This window comes from Lepidochelys kempii, chromosome 7 (assembly GCF_965140265.1).
Source record: "Lepidochelys kempii isolate rLepKem1 chromosome 7, rLepKem1.hap2, whole genome shotgun sequence".
NCBI classification, from domain to species: Eukaryota; Metazoa; Chordata; order Testudines; family Cheloniidae; genus Lepidochelys; species Lepidochelys kempii.
The window spans coordinates 35,127,769-35,146,443 of NC_133262.1; the positions used below are offsets into that span (position 1 = coordinate 35,127,769).

Genomic DNA, 18,675 nt, shown 5'->3' on the forward strand with positions numbered 1-18,675 from the left:
AATGGTAAAGTTGATTGTCCTCATCCGAAAAGAACAGAAATGGAGAATATTATAATCTCTATTTGTATGCCCCTAATATTGCATCCACCAGCTAAACCTGTATTAATCTGCCTTCCTTCCTGCAAACTTCCACATTGTTTTAAAGAAGCAAATGCAAAGCTTTTTGGTCCAGGAGGGAGCAAAAGAAACAAGAAAAGTGTGTTGAGTAGGAGAAAGGCAGGGAGAGATTTACGTAAATAGCCAGTCCCAGAATGGGAAGAACAGAATCAATTTCCAGGCCTTTTCAAATAACCTTTATGTAATTTCCACAATGTTCAGAAAGCATGGAGATTGACATCTAACAAACACTGCACATAGATGGCAACAGGCTCTGGCAGTAATCTCCATCTAAAATAAGAGCCAACTCGTTATTGGAGCCCATACATGAAAAAGCAGGGAAGTGAGGCAGTCCTGCACATGTCAGGGGAAAAGGAGAATGTGATAAAAATCTCAAAAGATATGGGTAGGGAAAGACTAGCCACATTAGAGGAGGGTGACGTGATGAGAAGTCATGGCTGGGGTGGTGTGGTGGCCAGACAATTTTGGCTGAGGCAGAACTTGGTGCCTTTCGTAATGCCTGAAGTCTTGGAATCATCCTGCATTCCCATGAACATGGCAGCCCGGGGCCATGCTGACACACACAGCTCCTCTCCCATACACATACCCTTTATCTACACAGAGGCAATAACCGATGTGATCCCCATTCTCACCCTACAAAAGTCACCCCACTCTGATTCAAGAAAGTCCCCTGATGGATTATGACATCGGTCTGGTGCATAGCCAATAATCTGTGAATAATAAACTGTCCATTGACACAGTCCTTGTCCTAAAAGAAGAGAAGTGGAATTGACATATTGCGGCTGCTGAAAATTCTTCTTTTCTATCAAGATCATCACTACCAACCCAAACCCCATAGATATTGGATCTGTAGGAATCCTTGCACTTTCCCTCCAACTTTTATTATAATCCGGTGATACCATTTTGAAGGAGAAATGTTGAAGTTTCTTTGGCCAGAGTGCAGCAGCAGAGGCAGGAAAGCCCCCCACCCCTCCAACCCCCCCAAAAGCTGTGGACAGGAGAGAGGGAGCACCCCATCTTTCTGTACTTTGGGTACACAGATTGTGTAAGCTGTCTGGGGCAAATGTATTTGACTCACATACTTGTCCGCTAAATGTCTAGTGCAATGTTGGTACCATATAAATAATACTAATTAGGAAAGAACGCCTATTCGATGAGAATGATGCGTAATCGACAGTGCCTGTTGGTGAGACACAATTTGGTGCCTCCTTACACCATGTGCAATCTGTGTTTACATGTTCAGCAAAGTGGTAACCTATTCCATGTCTGTATATATACGTCATACATACATATGCACACACACCTACGCCTCAGTGTTCACACAAGCAAGATGAGCCTCGGTCATAACAGGGGTGAGCAAGTGTCTGGAAAGCCTTAGTCTGGGCCCCATATAAATAATTAATTTTGATAAGTGAAATGCATATTCATACATTTTCATATAACTGGGTGCGAGAGAAGAACATGAATGAGCCCCAAGGCTGCCCAGTTCCTACTTCGCCTTCAACCGCCCCACCAGGTGCTTTATTCCATCTGTTGTTGGTGTTGATCTTGGTCACTATTAGAGGAGAAAATAAATTGCATCTGATCAGAGTTGGGGTGTTCCCTTACACATAGGCAAAGAATTTTAGGCAATATTCCCCTTACAAATGATTACTGGATCTTTAGAGGAGCTGTCAGGTCCCCTCTTCCTCACAGTGGACAGTGAAAAGTCTTAATGAATACATCGTTATCATATTAGAGGTGTTCTTTGCTCCCAGCCTGCACTACTTTACCAGTGAAATATAGCACCTGCAGAGTTTCCATATGCAGGATAAAGCACGGGATTAATCCCTCTCTTTTTTCAATCCTGTGCCCTAATGAACCTAGAACTCCACAGAAGTTTGACTTCAACTGCAGTATTTTCCAGTACTTAGTCACTAGCTGATTTTCACCAATTAGCAGCTTTAAACTGGGGTTCCCAACTTTTGTCCTCAGTAGTTTCCTGCTACTAGAATGCCCGAGTCTAGAGATGTAAAACAAATATTTTTCTATTGCAGTGTTTGTGCTGTTACCTGGTTGCTATGCTGAGGGCTCTTGAGTCTATCTTTGGGTGTCTGCTCACTATCCAGAGAACTAGAAGAAAGGCAGATAACTGTTATATCACAAAATCCTTCCAATCTGAATGCAGGATTAGTCTCCAAGAGAGACAGGGGAGTGGGGGTTACACTCCCAGTTGGCATAACTATCCCAGCAAAACTTTGTAGTGTAGACTAATTCTCAGGCACAAGATTTTCCTACCCTTCCACCTCAAACTTGATTTTCTCAGTTCAGTCATATCGTGGCTCTAACTTGCCCAGTCTTGCCATCAGAAAATGCCAGTTCAGCTCTCTCCTCTGCCAGACTCAGCATGGATAAGATACATCTGAACACGAGAAATCAGACACTGAACAAAACTGCTTAGGAAATCACTGGTGGGAAATAAATAGAGACCCCCCAATATCTCACTTTTCCACAGTCTCTTACAGAAGTGACTAGGAGTAGACTAAGGCAGAGGCACTGGGGAAAAACCTAAATACCTCTCACCTTTTCAGAATGTGTCCTAGAGGATAACAGCCACAAGGAGAACATCATAATTTCCTTTAATTAAGGATGACAATGGCAGAAGCCAGAACAAATAGACACATGGCCCTTTGAGAGACAAGCAGCTTCCCACCACATTGATGATATTATGATTGAGAAAAATCATCTTGAAACCCAACTTTTTCACACTAGCTCTCCAGATTGTGAAGTGGAAATTAATGATCCACTGCACTTTTTAAAACCCAGCAAAAGATAATTATAGTGTCCTGGCCCAGCATTTCCTTCTCACCACAAAAACAGCTTCTAAAGGAAGGAAACACTAAAGAGAACTGCAATACTCACTTTAAGCCTCTTTCCAGATTAAAAGATCGTACTCAGACGTCACACGGTCAGTCAAGAATCTAAGCACTGATAAACTGCCAGAAGCGGGAAACCTAAAAGAAGAGAAAAAGAAATAAGATATTCAGTAGAAGCTGAAAAATCTCATTCTGTGCCCGAGATATTCCTGGAACCCCTCATACCAGCTAGATCTCAATGAATCCTCCCTCCTAATAAATTACAGGAGAAAAATGCACAGTCTCTCTGCCCACAGTGGGGCAGAAGCAAGCCAGTAAAGGAGTAATGGGTATCCAGCAGTAGATGCCAATGTATCTTGCAGTGCTTGCATTCTTGCAGGGAGTGAAGACTAATGACATGCATGTCCTTCCTTCTAGAGAAGCCCACAGAGGACAATCCAAGGAAGCTGCTGCATAAACCTCTAATCCCAACCCCAAAGAATCAACAGTCACAGACCAGATGTGTTTGGAAAGGAGGAGGAATTGGGCACACAATCCCAGCTCTCTGATTTAACAATAAATTTCATCTAACCGTGGAGTTGTCTAGTCAATAATAAAAGAAAGGCAGCAGTCTCCCATACCACAGCCAAGGAGTAAAGGAACATGTATAAACATTGCAGAGATATTAACAGTGTGGCAATAGCAGGGAGGCAAAGCATTTAGTCCCATTACATGAGAATGATCGGGTCTGGGCATAGGTCAGACAATGCCTTGAGTGAGCCAGAGTTTGGTGCCTCCTCCCAATGCCTGTAGAGTCTAGTTGATCTGAATTTTCGTTTTCAGGAAGAAGGCTACCTGATTGCATGCCATTGTCCCCTTACTAAAACCCAGTGGGGGTTTTTTTGGTTGGCTAGTTCCCAGTACCAAAAGAAAGGGGAAGGGCCGATGGGAAATTAGGACCCTGAGACTAACAGTCCCCAGGAATACTGGGGAGAGGCCAATGCTCCAGGTCACAGGCTTCTGTGAATTTTTGTTTATTGCCCGCATCCTGTCTGTGACTTTTACTAAAAATAACGATGACAAAAGCTTAACCTTAGCCATAATCTATATTAATAATGTCCCATGACCCCATATCCCAGTAAGATTACTAATTCACCTCCCTTTTATCTTCCAGTAAAATCTGGATTGTTTTATCAGCAGAATTTCAAACCTGATTTGGGAAACTGGGCTCCAGCATGTTCCTACATTCTCACACCACCTAACTGGGTGAGAGAGAGGAACAACAGTGAGCTCCATGGCGACCTAATCCCTGTTTGACTTTCAACCACCTTACCAAGTGCTTTGTTCCATCACATATTGTTCTTGGCCTTGGTCATTACAAGAGAAAAGAAATTCCATCTGATCAGGGATGGAGCATTATGTTACCCATAGGCAACAGATTTTAGGCAATGTTCTCCTTACAAGTGATTATAGGGATCTTTGGAGGAGCTGTCAGGCCCTTTTCCTCATAGTGGACAGTGAAATGCCTATATCAATCCATTCTCATCATATTGGAAGTGATCCTCACCCCAGCCTGCCCTATGGTTTCAGTGAAATACAGAGAGGGATGCTGTATTCACACTAGAGATGTGATTGCTGCATATTATATTCATAACTCCCTTCTTTCTCTCTAGAGAGGGGCCTCAAAAACCTAGAAAAATGGGTCCAAGGCTGCAGGCCTGAGTATTCTCAGTCTCTTAAACCTGCACTTTACTGGGGTATAGTGAGGACGCAGACCTCTGGCTGTGGAAGAGGTGTTTGTTTTTTTTAACCGGACTGCATCTACATTTTCAGACAGGTGGGAACCCTGTTCTATAGCTGCATGCTCCAAGTACTGTACCCTCAGGAAAGAGGGCTGATCCCAGAATTACCTGCGGAATGAGGGCTGACCTGCCTTTATAACTGATGAAGATGCTTCCTTTGAAAAGAAGAAGTAGATGAGGGGCCGAAAAGAAGCAGTAAATTTGCTGCAGATACATGGACTAGCCCTAAATGGAGTCTCCATCCTAAGTGAAATGGAAACAAATATTAGTTGCAGCTGCACAATTTCCCTTTGCTGTTACATGTACGAACACCGCCTTCCCCATTAACTCCACCTATCAGAAACATCAGCATTAACCCTCCTTCCCTCCCTCTTCGTGTAAACATTGCATCTTATTAGCAGAAACCTGAAAGCCAGTCTGCCCAGAGTGAGACGCTGAAAGGAGTCAGAGTGCATTCGTGTATGCTGGAAACGTGCAGTATGTTTATTATTCCGTATAACTGTGTAAAAATCACAGACAAGAGGTCTGAGAGGGCCTGAAAATAATATGGTACCAATCAGTAATGCAATGCGGGGGCATGTGATGACTCTAGCAGTTAGCTGCAAACTCCATGTAAAAAAGGTCATAATGAGTCTCTGAGGCACCTAGAAAAAATAGTTGACAAAGCAGGGATTTCTCAGAGGAGCCTAGGCATTCAATTACAAAACAGTCAAGGGGTTAAGGAGGAGATATGATATACTATCAATTTAACCAGAACTGCTTACAGGGCTCTTTCTGAACATTTTATGTGGCCTATGTGACCAACTGAGGTTCTTTAGGTTAACTGTGGTGTCCCGAAAACTCACCATTCTCTCCCAACATCGCATACACAGTACAACATCTGCAGTGCAAAACCCTTTCTTAACAACAAGCCGCCATTTATTCCATATAGTTCATGATCCTCATACCTTAAATGGACAAAAACAGAGACATTCACATTCGGGCTATCTTCTATGCAGTTAAAGAGAGATGACCTAACAATGGTTGAGTAAACTGCCTAAAGAAGCACTAGGGTAGACAGATTTATAGTGGGATTAATACAGTGAAGAATCCTAAATGATGCAAGGGGTTGGAGTGAATGAACTACTAAATCCCATTAAATCCTAACCATCCAGGAGCCCAGTGCTGAAAGTTTAGGTTTCTCATCATGACCATCATCTTGTCTCATTATCACCATCCTTTGAAGAAGCAAGATATATAGATACTGTGGTGATTGGTTCTATATAAATACCTACTATCACTAGCTAGACAGAGGATTAAAATTGACATTGGAATAGAAGACTATTTTCCTGGTTGATCACGAGCTCTTTAATGACAAAGGAGGGGAATTTATCAGATAATGCTGTGATCTCTGTAGCTGGCTATGGCAGTAAAACTGCTTCCCTATCTCATATAATAGTTATAATTAAGGGAATTCCCAGTAGAAGCACCCAGTAAAGTAAGGTGGCAATGCGGTAGTTCTTTTAGGACAAGTCCAAAACAAGGCTTATATCCACAAAGAACTGGGGTGAAAGCCATGTCGTCCCACAACTCAATTCAAAAATAACAGAACCCTAGTTCTCTTACACTGGAAAAGCGAGAAAAGAATCACTCACTTCTAGCCAAGGCTTGAATGCCAGATCTTGAATCCAGTATAGTAGGAATTTCCAGAATAGCTGCCATACAGGACAGCATCAACCAGCTCTTCCCAATGTCAGACTGAGTACTGACTTGAGTTCAATGCATAGATTGCTGTGCTTGGGTCAGGTGATGTCATAATGAGGGGGGAATAAATGCCATGACAACCAGGTAATAGCTCCATAAAAGTGCAATGCACTGACTTAATTATGTGCACATTTCTGCTTCTCTTGCTCAAGTGTTTGTGACATATTACCCTCTCTAGAGAGTAGCCCACAAGGTCTATCGAAGCCCAATATAAATATCAATATGTTGATACATTTTAAAAATATTGATAAATATCCTTATACATATTGAACTTTTAATTTAAAGCATCATATTTATTTATAATAGTATTAGTGTCTGCACTAAGATAGCACCTGGCTTCCAAAGATCAATATGTGCAAAACAATAAGTAAGCCACAAAACACACCACCCGGAGTAGGTATTATCTCCATTTTAAAGATGGATAAACTCAGGGACAGTGAGAATTAATATTCATATATATCCTGTTAACTATCAAACATTGACTGCATCACTTATTTAGATGAGTAACATGGTTTGCATTTATTATCTGTCTCATTGAAAGTCCAACATAGTCCATAGGGCAGGGGTGGGCAAACTTTGTGGCCTGAGGGCCACATCTGGGTATAGAAATTGTATGGTGGGCCATGAATACTCACAAAATTGGGATTGGGGTGCGGGGAGGGGTAAGGGCTCTGGCTGAGGGTTTGAGCTCTGCGGTGGGGCCAGAAATGAGGAGTTCAGGGTGTTGGAGGGTGTTCTGGGCTGGGATCGAGGTGTTCGGTGGGTGGGAGGGGGATCAGGGCTGGGGCAGGGGGCTGGGGCATGGGGGTGGTTCAAGGGATCAGGCAGTGGGTGGCGCTTACCTGAAGCAGCTCCAGGAAGCAGCGGCATGTTCTCTCTCCAGCTCCTACACAGAGGCATGGCTAGGCGGCTCTACTGTGTGCTGTCCTGTCCGCAGGTGCCGCCCCTGCAGCTCCAATTGGCTGCAGTTCCCAGCCAATCGGAGCTGCGGGGGTGGTGCTTGGGACACGGGCAGCATGTGGAGCAGAGCCCCCTGGCTGTCCCTATGCGTAGTAGACAGAGGTGGGGACATGCCGTTGTTTCCAGGAGCTGTGCGGAGCAGCTCCAGATCCTGCTTCCTGGTTGGAACACCAGAGCAGGGCAAGCCCCGGAGCCCGCTCCCCAGCGGGAACTCAAGAGCGGATTAAAATGGTTAGTTGGCCAGATGGGCCCACGGGCCATAGTTTGCCCACCCCTGCCATAGGGTCTCTCCATAGATTGCAGTAGGATTTGTATCAGGCCATAACATAACAACTTGTGTCCAAGTATCTCAAGGTGCCAAACAATAATTCAGTCATCCAAACCCAGGTCAGGTAGGTTAGCATTACCTGTGTTTTAAAAGGTGAATAAACTGAGGCATGGTTAATATAAGAGGCTTGCCCAAGAACCACAGCAAATTAATAGTTGAAGTGAGAATGGAACCCAGGAGTCCTGTCTCCCTAATTTAACCTCCAAAACCTGAGTTAGCCAGAATTCCCCCTGGGATCCCAGCTGTATTACAGCCCCATCACATGGGCCATGCCTTAAATCCAAAGAGAAGGGCTTTAATTCAAGACAGGGGATTTTGTATTTAATAAAGTTTGGGAATAAGTGACTAGAAAATTCCAACTATATTACAACCGGACTTAACGTCCCAGTGGACATTCTCAATTTCCTAACCTGCCACCTTCTATTTATTCCTCTTATTTCCCGTGGGAATAATCTTGTTTCAGATAGGCAGGGAAAAAACACTTGAAACACACATTAACAACTAGACTGAGATCCCCTTATGACAATTCATATTGAACTTATACAATTCTATGTTGTTGGCTACATGAGAAAATGCACTTCTCCCTAAAGCCTGAAAGCCAAATCTCAAGACCAAGAAAGCAGGAATTTCCAGAATACCTGCAATACAGCATAGCACCAGGCAGCTCTCTCTGAGGCCAGTCTGAGCACTGACTTGAGCTCAGCGTCCCAATAGCTGGGCTTGGTCTAGGAAATGTCATAATAAAAGATGTGGAACATTTGCCATGTTAACTCCCATAAGGGGCAATACACTGGCTGTTATGTATGTGTACATCCCTGCCTGGCCCTGTCTGCCCGAGTGTTTGTGATTATTTTGCCCTCTCTAGGGACTAGCTCAGAAAGAGAATAAAAGCCCAAACATTAGAGAGAGCTGAAGGGAATTCTCCTTTAGCTCAAGTGGCAGAAGCCTTTTTTAAACTGAGGATTCTCAGTTCTGCTTCTCAGACCATAGTGACTCCTGGTTTCTGTTGTGTCTGTCTGCTTTCAGCCATGGAGGTGGCTTATCATGTAAGGAATAATATGTACTACTAAGGAGACAGTTACAGAAGGAGATTGAGAGTCAGGAGAATTAGGTTCTTTTTGTGGTTCTGCCATTGATTGATTACGATGTGTATAAGTTACTTAAAATCTCTGCCTCAGTGATAGACTGGGGATAATATTTTAAGCCAAATACTCTGTTCTTTGTAGGTGAAGCACTTTGACACCCTCTGAAGAAAGGCATTATAGGTCAGATTTTTAGCATTTAGGGACCTAAAGAGGCAGTTAGGCATCTAGTGGGATTTTCAGAAGTGCCTAGCTGCCTATCTGCATCTTTAGGAACCTATATACCATTAAAAATCTGGCCCTATACAGCTTTCTTATCCAACTATATAGACATCTGAAGTCTTTGATATAGCAAAAACTGAAAAGCGCTAAACGTCAGACATTAAATCAATACTTGTAGTTAACTCTTTCTGATCCCTTCATCCAAGGATCTCAGAGTGCCAAACATTAAACAAGCCACACTACACCTTTCTGAAGTAGGAACTACTACTATCCCCAATTTAACTGTGGTGGAGTGATTGAAAGTGATTTACCTAGGGACCTACAGGACGTCAGTTCCAGTTAGGAATTGAACCCAAGTCCTGACTTTCAGACCCCTGCTCTATTTTCTAGAAAACATTGATAAGATATTAAGACATTTTATATTATGGCAGGTTAACTGACTTTATGTTTAGAAACAAAAGTGCTGTATGCATGCAGTCTCAGCACATACACAGATACATAAAACCGTAATAAGAGGATGGTACAACTACCTTAATTTCCTTTGGTCATTTTTCATCTCACTCTAATTTCCTAACTACGGTACTGTATATGAAAGATTTCTGTAGCAAGAGTTTTAGTCAGAAGGGATCATTATGATTATCTAGTCTGACCTCCTGCACAACGCAGGCCACAGAATCTCACCCACCCACTCCTGCGAAAAACCTCTCGCCTATGTCCGAGCTATTGAAGTCCTCAAATCGTGGTTTAAAGATTTCAAGGAGCAGAGAATCCTCCAGCAAGTGACCCGTGCCCCATGCTACAGAGGAAGGTGAAAAACCTCCAGGGCCTCTTCCAGTCTGCCCTGGAAGAAAATTCCTTCCTGACCCCAAATATGGCGATCAGCTAAACCCTGAGCATATGGGCAAGATTCACCAGCCAGATACCCAGAAAAGAATTTTCTATAGTAACTCAGATCCCACCCCATCTAACATCCCATCACAGGCCATTGGGCCTATTTACCATGAATATTTAAAGATCAATTAATTACCAAAATCAAGTTATCCCGTCATACCATCTCCTCCATAAACTAATCGAGTTTAATCTTAAAGCCAGATAGGTCTTTTGCCCCCACTGCTTCCTTTGGAAGGCTATTCCAAAACTTCACTCCTCTGATGGTTAGAAACCTTCATCTAATTTCAAGTCTAAACTTCCCAAAGACCAGTTTATATCCTACACGATTATGCCCATAAAGGCTTCAATTAAAGTCCAAGATCTGCCAGTATATGACCACAAAACAGAAACTATTGTAATCTGAATGTTCCTTAAAAAGAGGTTGCTAGCTTTCAGTATTATAAGTTACTCAATTTTCTAAAAGAATGCATTTTAAATAAGTTCACAATTACAAATTACAAAGCTAGGTGAAAAGAAAGAGACTGACCAAGCAGCTTCTAATGTGAGCTAAAGGAAAATTTAACAGAGATGGATCAAAGAAAGGAAAGGGGAGAGAAATCTGAATTAAAAATCAAAAGGAACTTGTTTTAATAGAAGCATCTGGATGCAAATCTATTAAATTTGGAGTATTGTGTGCTGTCCACCCCTACCCTGTTTCACCACCTATAGACTTAAATCAAGACAGACTCGAGCATTCCAAGAGAAATGAGAACATGAGGGGTGCTTTCGTGACAATATGTGTGCTTGGGATAATCAAAAATCTGAGAGTCTCAGCTAAACATCACTGTCCCAAAGGAGACATCTGGGACTGGTTGTCTGCCCCCTCATCTGTTACAGAAACATGGAGGAGCATGATCCTTCAAAGGCTGCACAGATTGTTGGTGCTTGTCGTCATGGAGCTGCTGTCACAGAGGTTTCCGAGTTGTTCTAGAACCTGGATGGCGACCAGCTACTGGAAGAAAAGGGTAGCAGCACCTGGTCTCTTAGAAGGCTTTACTCATGAGGTGCAGCAGTACCATGGAGGCTTTGGGAGAGGCGCTTTCCTGCCCAGTGTGCTTGGAGCTGTTCACTCCACCAGTGCTGGTCCTAACTTGTGCTCACAACTTCTGCAAGCAATGCCTGGAAAAGATCCTCATCCGCCAGAACTGCAGTCACGTCAATGGACAGTTCTGCTGCCCTATGTGCAGGAAAGTAAGTAGAGACGCTCGTTTAATCTTCTCTGTAGTCAGAGCTCTTCTCTTTATTTGCAAGACAAGGGTCTGCCCAAACTGTTCCCAACTGAAGGGGCACATTGCCAACTTGCAAGAAGCCCTAGGCCATGCCTAATTTAATTTAATAAGATGGAGCAGATGGTTGTGACTTCCCATGGAGACTATAGGTCCAAGCATGTAATGTTCTATCCTGATCCAATCACAAGAACCTGGCAGGACAATTCTTAAAGTCTTTCAGAAAATGTTACTTAAATTGTTGGCAAACATGTTTTAAAAGGAAAGATATGGAACAAGGATATGCTGGAACACTTGCTATAAAATGTAAGTCATAAACTAAACATTTCCATGGATTTTAGTCAAACAGCATGTTTCCTTGACATTGTTTTTTCAAAATCTACAGGACTTGTGCTTATATCATATGTAAATTAATTCCTTCTCTTGCATTAATTTAGACTGTAGCTAGCATAATACTCCTGTGGTTTTATAGACTTTAGCAAGTTAATTGAAGCCCCTCTTTTAGAGTCAGAATCTGCTACCATTATTCACATGGAGCAATACTTTACTTCTCAAGTGGTGCTACTCTGTGTGAAAAATGGTGACAAAATCTGGTCCTAGGTTTTTACATAGCTCTTACTGGAGCAAAACTCCCATTGACTTCAATGATGTTTTGCCCAAGTAAGAATGGAGGAGTCTGTCCTGCAGCTCTTATTCATATGAATGATCCCATTGATTTAAATAGTAAGAGCTCCTGGACTGGAACCTCAGTCAAGCCTTCAGGATTTAGCTCTGAATGAGGGGTTTTTGTTTAACTATTAACAGAAGCCATGCAAGGGTCTCTGCTTAAGTACAAGGGGCTAATTCTGCATGTGGGAGCGCACATTCAGTTCCTTTTGGTTCCAAATGTGGGTTTTGCACACACTTATTCAAAGGCAGAATTTGGACCACTGATGTTCATGAGCCTTAGATTTATAAGGTATACATTAGGAGGAAATTGCTGTCTAGATCATTTAGCTGCAGTACTGTATTTCAGTACAAGATCAAATTAATATAAACCACAACTGAAGAATGCTGATGCACTGTTTCTACATTACACAGCTATGAAACTATCAAAAAAGCAAAGTGTCTCCTGCATCTCTCAAATAGTATGTAACAGTTTTTCCTCACTTTTAGGTCATATATTTGAGGGGCAGAGGAATAATTGGATTACCGAGAAATATTCTGGTTGAAAGTATATTGGAAAAATTTAAGGATGAACTTGAAAACATTCGTGCCCAGGAGCAAAACCAGCTGTCCCAAATATGTGAAGAACATGGGGAAAATATGAATTTGGTATACATTTACATATTTCTTATTTTTCCTTTATTTAGTTATTTGCACACCAAATCTGTCCTGTAAATGTTCAATATTCACTTAATCAAAATAAATTCTATTGGTTGGATCTTGTAGCAGAATGGTCATATTCTAAACAAGCTAGTCCTTTATACCATGTTCAGTGACGAATAAACCACATCATTTGAATTTTAGACTATAAAAACACAAGTAAAGGGCAAATCCTACCATTTGAATTGTTTCTTTCCCAAATGGATAACTTCCATCTAGATGAGGAGTCTAGTTGGTGGTTTGCAGTTGGAAGAACTATCAGCCTCCTAATGAAATTCATGAAATGAAATTCACCCTGCAAAAACAAAACATAATTATATAAAAGAGGTCATTATTAATTAGTGCTTTACATTTTCAAAGCACTGCACAAAGATTAAGTGATTTACTAATTAGGGCCAGAGTTTTGCTACCTGTAGTCACATTGAGTAGTGCTTTATTCCACAAGCAGTCCTATTGATTTCTGTGGGGCTACCCACAGAGGCCACAACTCAGAATGTTACATAAACATGTGCCTAGCTAGAAGCACATGAGTAGTCGCACTGAAGTCAATATCTCAGGATTTCCTAGCTCTCATTCCTGTGGTCAGGCCACTGGACCTCTCACACCTTCTCAATGGCCCAACAACAAGCAACAACTGTCACTCCTGCAACAACATTAGAGAAAAGGGCATCAAAACAGTACTAAATTATTTAGTTCAAGAGACACTAAAACCTCACTCACTCCAACAATTGGGAGACCCACTAAAAATTACTGTAGTTTGAGAATTAGTAACTGAATGAACCCAAAAAACAAGGAAAAACTCTTCAGAAGATGTACATTGCCCATTTAATTTGAGAGCCACACCACCACTTAGAAACTTTCCACTGGCTTCCTATTTCACAGCATCTAGTTCAAGTTTCTTATCCTCACACTCCAAGCCCTTTATAAATTTGCCGCTCCCTGCTCGTCTGCTTTTATCCCTTACCAAGTCACTGCACCAGTGAAGCCACTCATATCCACCTGTTCAGCCGCTTCTCGCACAGACAATTCTGTGCCTTCCTCCAGGCACAGAATACCCTTCATGAACAAATCTGTAAATCACTGTTCTCTTCCAACCGAAAGACCTATTTTTGCCATGATGCATATAAGAAATCAACCAATTAATAAAGACTTGATGGACCAATGAGAACAGTTCAACTTCACCTCCTTCCGTAATTTTGTTTCCTGACAATTATAAATCTAAAGTGTATAAAATCTGTGTCTCCCCCCTCCAAACTTTATACATTACTTGTCTTCTAAGACAATAAGGTCTTCAGGGCAGTGATTGTGATTTCATATGTGCTTGTGCAACACTTACTACAATCCCTAATTATGGGTGGGCACTACTGTGATGTATGTAGTACTTGCAAAATGCCTGTTGAACGTAAAGTGCAACATAGCTTGAGTAACAATTAACCTCCTTACAGGATCTGTTCTTAAGAACGTTTTAAGAAGTAGGGAGAGAGTATTTCTTTTGGGGTAGAAAATCTAATGTGTGTCGCTTGGAGGAGTTTGGATTAATAAGGTTCCACAGGAGAATGCCAATGGAACTGAAGATTGCTGTAGCATGAATTTCTCCCTTTTGAAGACAACCATCTCAGCTTCATTCTGAACATTTGTTTTCGACAGTTGCACCAGTATTTACTTAGCAGACCGAGCCTAATGTCCTGGGTCAGTGTGCTACATAGCTAACAACATGTAAGCATACATGGCTGTACTAGAAAATGACTGTGTTCTTTTCTCAGATGTGTCTGACTGATGATGAACCAATTTGTGCAATCTGCAAGCTCTTTGGAAACCATGAGCATCACAGTGTTGCAAAAATGTCTGAAGCTTACACAGCAAGAAAAATTACTTTTATTAAAGATATAGACTTGTTGCTTCAGAAATCTGAAGACACAGTACAATCTAGGAAGGTATAGTACAAGTGACTCACTTTCTTTCGGGTTTATTAACAGAATGGCATGACCTGATGTTTAATACAAGTGTAGGTAGATAGCCCTTAGGAAAGGATTAAGTTATATAAAATGATGTGGTTTAGTGGTGTGAGCGTGAGACTAAGTTGTATTCCTGACTCTTGACTCCTTTTGTGATGTTGCCAAATCACATAACTGCTTTGCCTTTAGTTCCCCCATAGGAAAAATGGAGTTAATAAAGCTTACCTCACAGGAGTGTGAGGAAGATTAATTAATCAATGCCTATCAAACACTTTGATGATGAAGTTTTAAGTATTATCATAGAACTCAGAGTCATGAACAGTCACACACCTTGGCTGATGCTATTTGCAAAGCAGGTACATGCAACCGTGTCCTCCGGAATAACCTCAGTGGGGTAGCAGAAGCCATGGTCTTTACCTGGTGCGGCAGGTTTGGGAGAGGCCACCCAGTACACCTGAAGGCCCTTGGGAGGAGCAAATTGGAGCCAGGCCCCTACCCAAAATCATCCAAGGTTGGATAGATCCCAGGTCTGGAAGGAGTGAGTGGCTCTGGAGAGTTGGTAGAGCACACTCTGAGGGAAAGGTTGGAAATTCTCTGAATGGACCCTGCAGGGTTCAGTTTGTGCGGCCCATCGTTAACCCTGCAGTTTGTACACCACTAGTATCGAGCCCAATATCCTGACTTCAGCAATGACCAGTGTCTGATGTCTTAGAGAAAGGCAAAAAAGCTATAAGGCAAATGTATAATGCTGTACATTGGGTGGGGGTGGGGGGGGAGGGAATGGGAATCCTACCTGATCCTTGTGGCAATCTTGTTACACCTTGAAGCAAAGGATTTATTTGCAGATCCAAGAGAATATACAGCCCTCGCTGGTGCACGCAGTAGAGTGTGCTTTCGTTTTCTGAGCCTAGTTATTTGCAGGATGCATATAATCACTGGCTCCAGGATCCAGTAGTCTGGAACTCTTCTTGTTTGCCTGGCCAGCCCCTCCTTTGGCTTAACAAAGATAACACTACATTCAACTGACAGCAATCCAGCCTTTTATATTTATACTTGCTTGCTTGACTGGAGGCAAGCTTTTGGGTTCCTGGCCCTGGGAGCTCTAAACAATTAGTCTGTCTGCCCCCAAGTAGCCTCAACCCACCTGGCTTCTTCCCAGGGCCACTTCCTATACTCTCGAGCCCTCCTGGTCTTTTATAAATCACAAACTCCAAAGGCTATTTTCCCTAGAGTCCCTCACAGTTGGCTCCCTCTTACAACTGCAGGCTGCTCTTATTTTCCTAGAAAGACTACCCTTAGTCACCTGACCATTTGTCATGTGACTTCACTCATCTGACACTAAATCTGACACCAGTGCAGCTGATCCCCAACCTTCTTGAAGGGCCAACTGACCCTCTGAAAGAGTGCCTAAAATATCTTTAGATTTTTCATTGTCAACATCAGAAGGGTAGGCATGTAGATTGTATGTGGCTTGGCAAAATTTGATGACAATTTTGCAAGAGTTAATGGTATGGAAGGCTTCCCTGGTGACTTTACTTTGTCCCTTGCTATTTGGGGTCATGTGAGCTTGCTAACCCTATTCCTTCCCAGGTTCTCAATCTTCTGTGGATGCCTGACCTCCACTTGGCTGGGATATAGAGAGTCACACAAGAAGATTTGGATGACCTTGAAAGCTGGAGTAACAGAAATGGGATGAAATTAAATAGTACAAAGTGCACGGTTATCCACTTAAGGACTAACAACAAGAGTTTTTGCTAGAAGCTGGGAACTTACCAATTGGAAGTGATAAAGGAAAAGAAAGACTGGGTGTATTGATTGATCATAGGATGACTATGAGCCACCAGTGCACTGCAGCAGTGAAAAAGTCTTGTGCAATCCTAGGATGCATTAGGCAAGATAATTCCAGTAGAGCTAGGGAAGCATTATTACCATTGTACAAGGCACTGGTGAGCCCTCATTCGGAATACTGTGTGCAATTCTGGTCTCCCATGTTTAAGAAAGATGGATTCAAACTGTAATATGTGCAGAGAAGGGCTACTGGGATGATCAGAGGAATGGAGAACCTGCCTTATAGAGGAAATGTATAGAGCTTGACTTGTTTAGCCTAATAAACTGAAGGCTGAGGGGAGATATGATATGATTACTCTCTATAAATACATCACAGAGATAAGCACTAGGGATGAAGATGAGTTATTTAAGTTAATGGCTAATGCTGGCATAAGAACAAATGAATATAAACTGGGTATCAACAAGTTTAGGCTTGAAATTCAACCAAGATTTCTAACCCTCAGAGGAGTAAAGTTTTGGAACTGGCTTCCAAAAGGAGTACTAGGGGCAAAAAACCTAGCTTGTTTCAAGACTGAGCTTGATAAGTTTGGGGGCGGGGGCAGTTTATGAGGTCACCTACGATGGCATATGAACCATTGGTGATTGCTTTTAGCAAATATCTCCGATGACCAGAGGTGGGACTCTAGATGAGGAGGCCTCTGAGTTACTATAAAGAATTCTATCCCTGGTGTCTGACTGGCAGGTCTTGCCCACATGTTCAGGGTGTATGGATTGCCATATAGGGTCAGGAAGAATTTTTCCCCCAGGTCTGATTGGCAGAGACTCTGGGATTTTTTCTTTTGCCTTCCTCTGCAGCATGGGGCAAATATCACTTGCGGGTTTGAACTAGATGCTCTGAAACTTGCAGTCTTTAAATCAAGATTTGAGACTTCAGTAATTCAGCCAGGTTAGGGCCTTCTGTAGGAGTGGATGGGTGAGGTATTGCGGCCTGCAATGTGCAGGAGGTTAGAGAAGGTGATCATGATGGTCCCTTGTGGCCTTAAAGACTGTGAGTTGTACACAATACAATCAGGAAACTATTTGCCCTTGAAAAGGCCTAAGGGCCTGCCTGACCTTAGCAAAACTCTGAAAGCAAAGTGCTATAAAATGTAATCGCAATTATTTACAACTATAACTGCTTTTGAGCATAAATGAGAGGCAAAGTTGAAACCACTTTAAAATTTAAGGCCTAAAATGTATATCTAGATCCGAAATTATGTTTGAAAGTTAAAATAACTTCTCACACTTTTAACTATTTTGAATACTACTTGTGGACATTACTAAGAAACCTTGCATAAACTTTTTTTAAACAGGAAACAGAAAAGCTGATCAGTGAACTCCTATCCAGCACTACAGACACCAAGGTAATGATTGACACAGTTGGGATCAGTTTACTGAAAGGGATAAGGTGCAGAATTGCAGAACTGAAGACAAAATTACACAAGGACTATTCAACAAAATTAGAAAAACTGCACCTACTAGAGAGTGAAAGTGAAGCCCCCAGGCAGCTTTATCAGCAAATGAAAACTCTTTTGGAACAACATTCAAATTCAGTACAGTTTCTTCAAGAGGATAAAAAACTCAGGAACAAGATGGAAAAACTTATCGAAGGAAGGTCATTGTACCAGGATCCATCAAAGTATAAAATTTCAGTGAGACGATATTTTGAAGAATTGATCAGAGGAATCAACATCAAGGAGTATATCTCTACTACATCAGATGAAATGTTTGCAAGTACTAGTGACCTGTATGAAGCATGCAGGCCAGAATGCCCTGCTTTTGCTTTTTCAGGTGAAAGTCCTGATCAGTCCTTCTGCAAAAGAGTATTAGGCTTATTTGAGAAATCAGGTAGCAAGGAGCAAGATCTTTTCACAAAAGCATCCTGCCCTGACTGTAGCAGTACACCAGGTACTAGCATTGATTCTTCACTCTTGAAAGATGAGTCAAAAATGTAAAATACTAAAAAAAAAAAATCTCCTGCAGTTTACTTGTTGGAATTTGCCAATCATATATGCTGCCTATGTTTCCTACAAACCAAAAAATAAAATAGTTGTAAATGTAAACAGGTTGAATTGACACATACCCTCTTGTGTGCCTTATTGCTTCATTATTATTTCACAGAATAACATTGTTTGGAAGGCTGTGGTAGGAAAGCAACCTAAAAGAAGGTGGAATAAGTTACAAGTTAATTTAGAAAAATTAAGCAGAAGAAACAGATTCTGTGCAGCAAACTGTAGTATGTATAACATTTCTCACTGTGGCCTCATTTTTGTAAGTGCTGAGC

At 41.9% G+C, this 18,675-nt stretch overlaps 1 protein-coding gene across 1 annotated transcript; it reads left to right on the forward strand.

Annotated features, from left to right (window-relative positions):
* The first annotated feature begins 11,035 nt into the window (after positions 1-11,035).
* Positions 11,036-18,346, forward strand: LOC140915171 (tripartite motif-containing protein 54-like). The gene is made up of 4 exons (XM_073354748.1): positions 11,036-11,209; positions 12,400-12,558; positions 14,373-14,543; positions 17,705-18,346. The coding sequence occupies exons 1-4, from the start codon at positions 11,036-11,038 to the stop codon at positions 18,344-18,346; spliced, it is 1,146 nt and encodes a 381-aa protein (XP_073210849.1).
* The last annotated feature ends 329 nt before the right edge of the window (positions 18,347-18,675 follow it).

Coding starts and splice junctions, on each gene's coding strand:
- LOC140915171 (XM_073354748.1), top strand. CDS start 11,036: ATGGAGGCTTTGGGAGAGGCGCTTTCCTGCCCAGTGTGCTTGGAGCTG. Junction 11,210..12,399: donor GCTGCCCTATGTGCAGGAAA/GTAAGTAGAGAC, acceptor CCTCACTTTTAG/GTCATATATTTGAGGGGCAG. Junction 12,559..14,372: donor ATGGGGAAAATATGAATTTG/GTATACATTTAC, acceptor TTCTTTTCTCAG/ATGTGTCTGACTGATGATGA.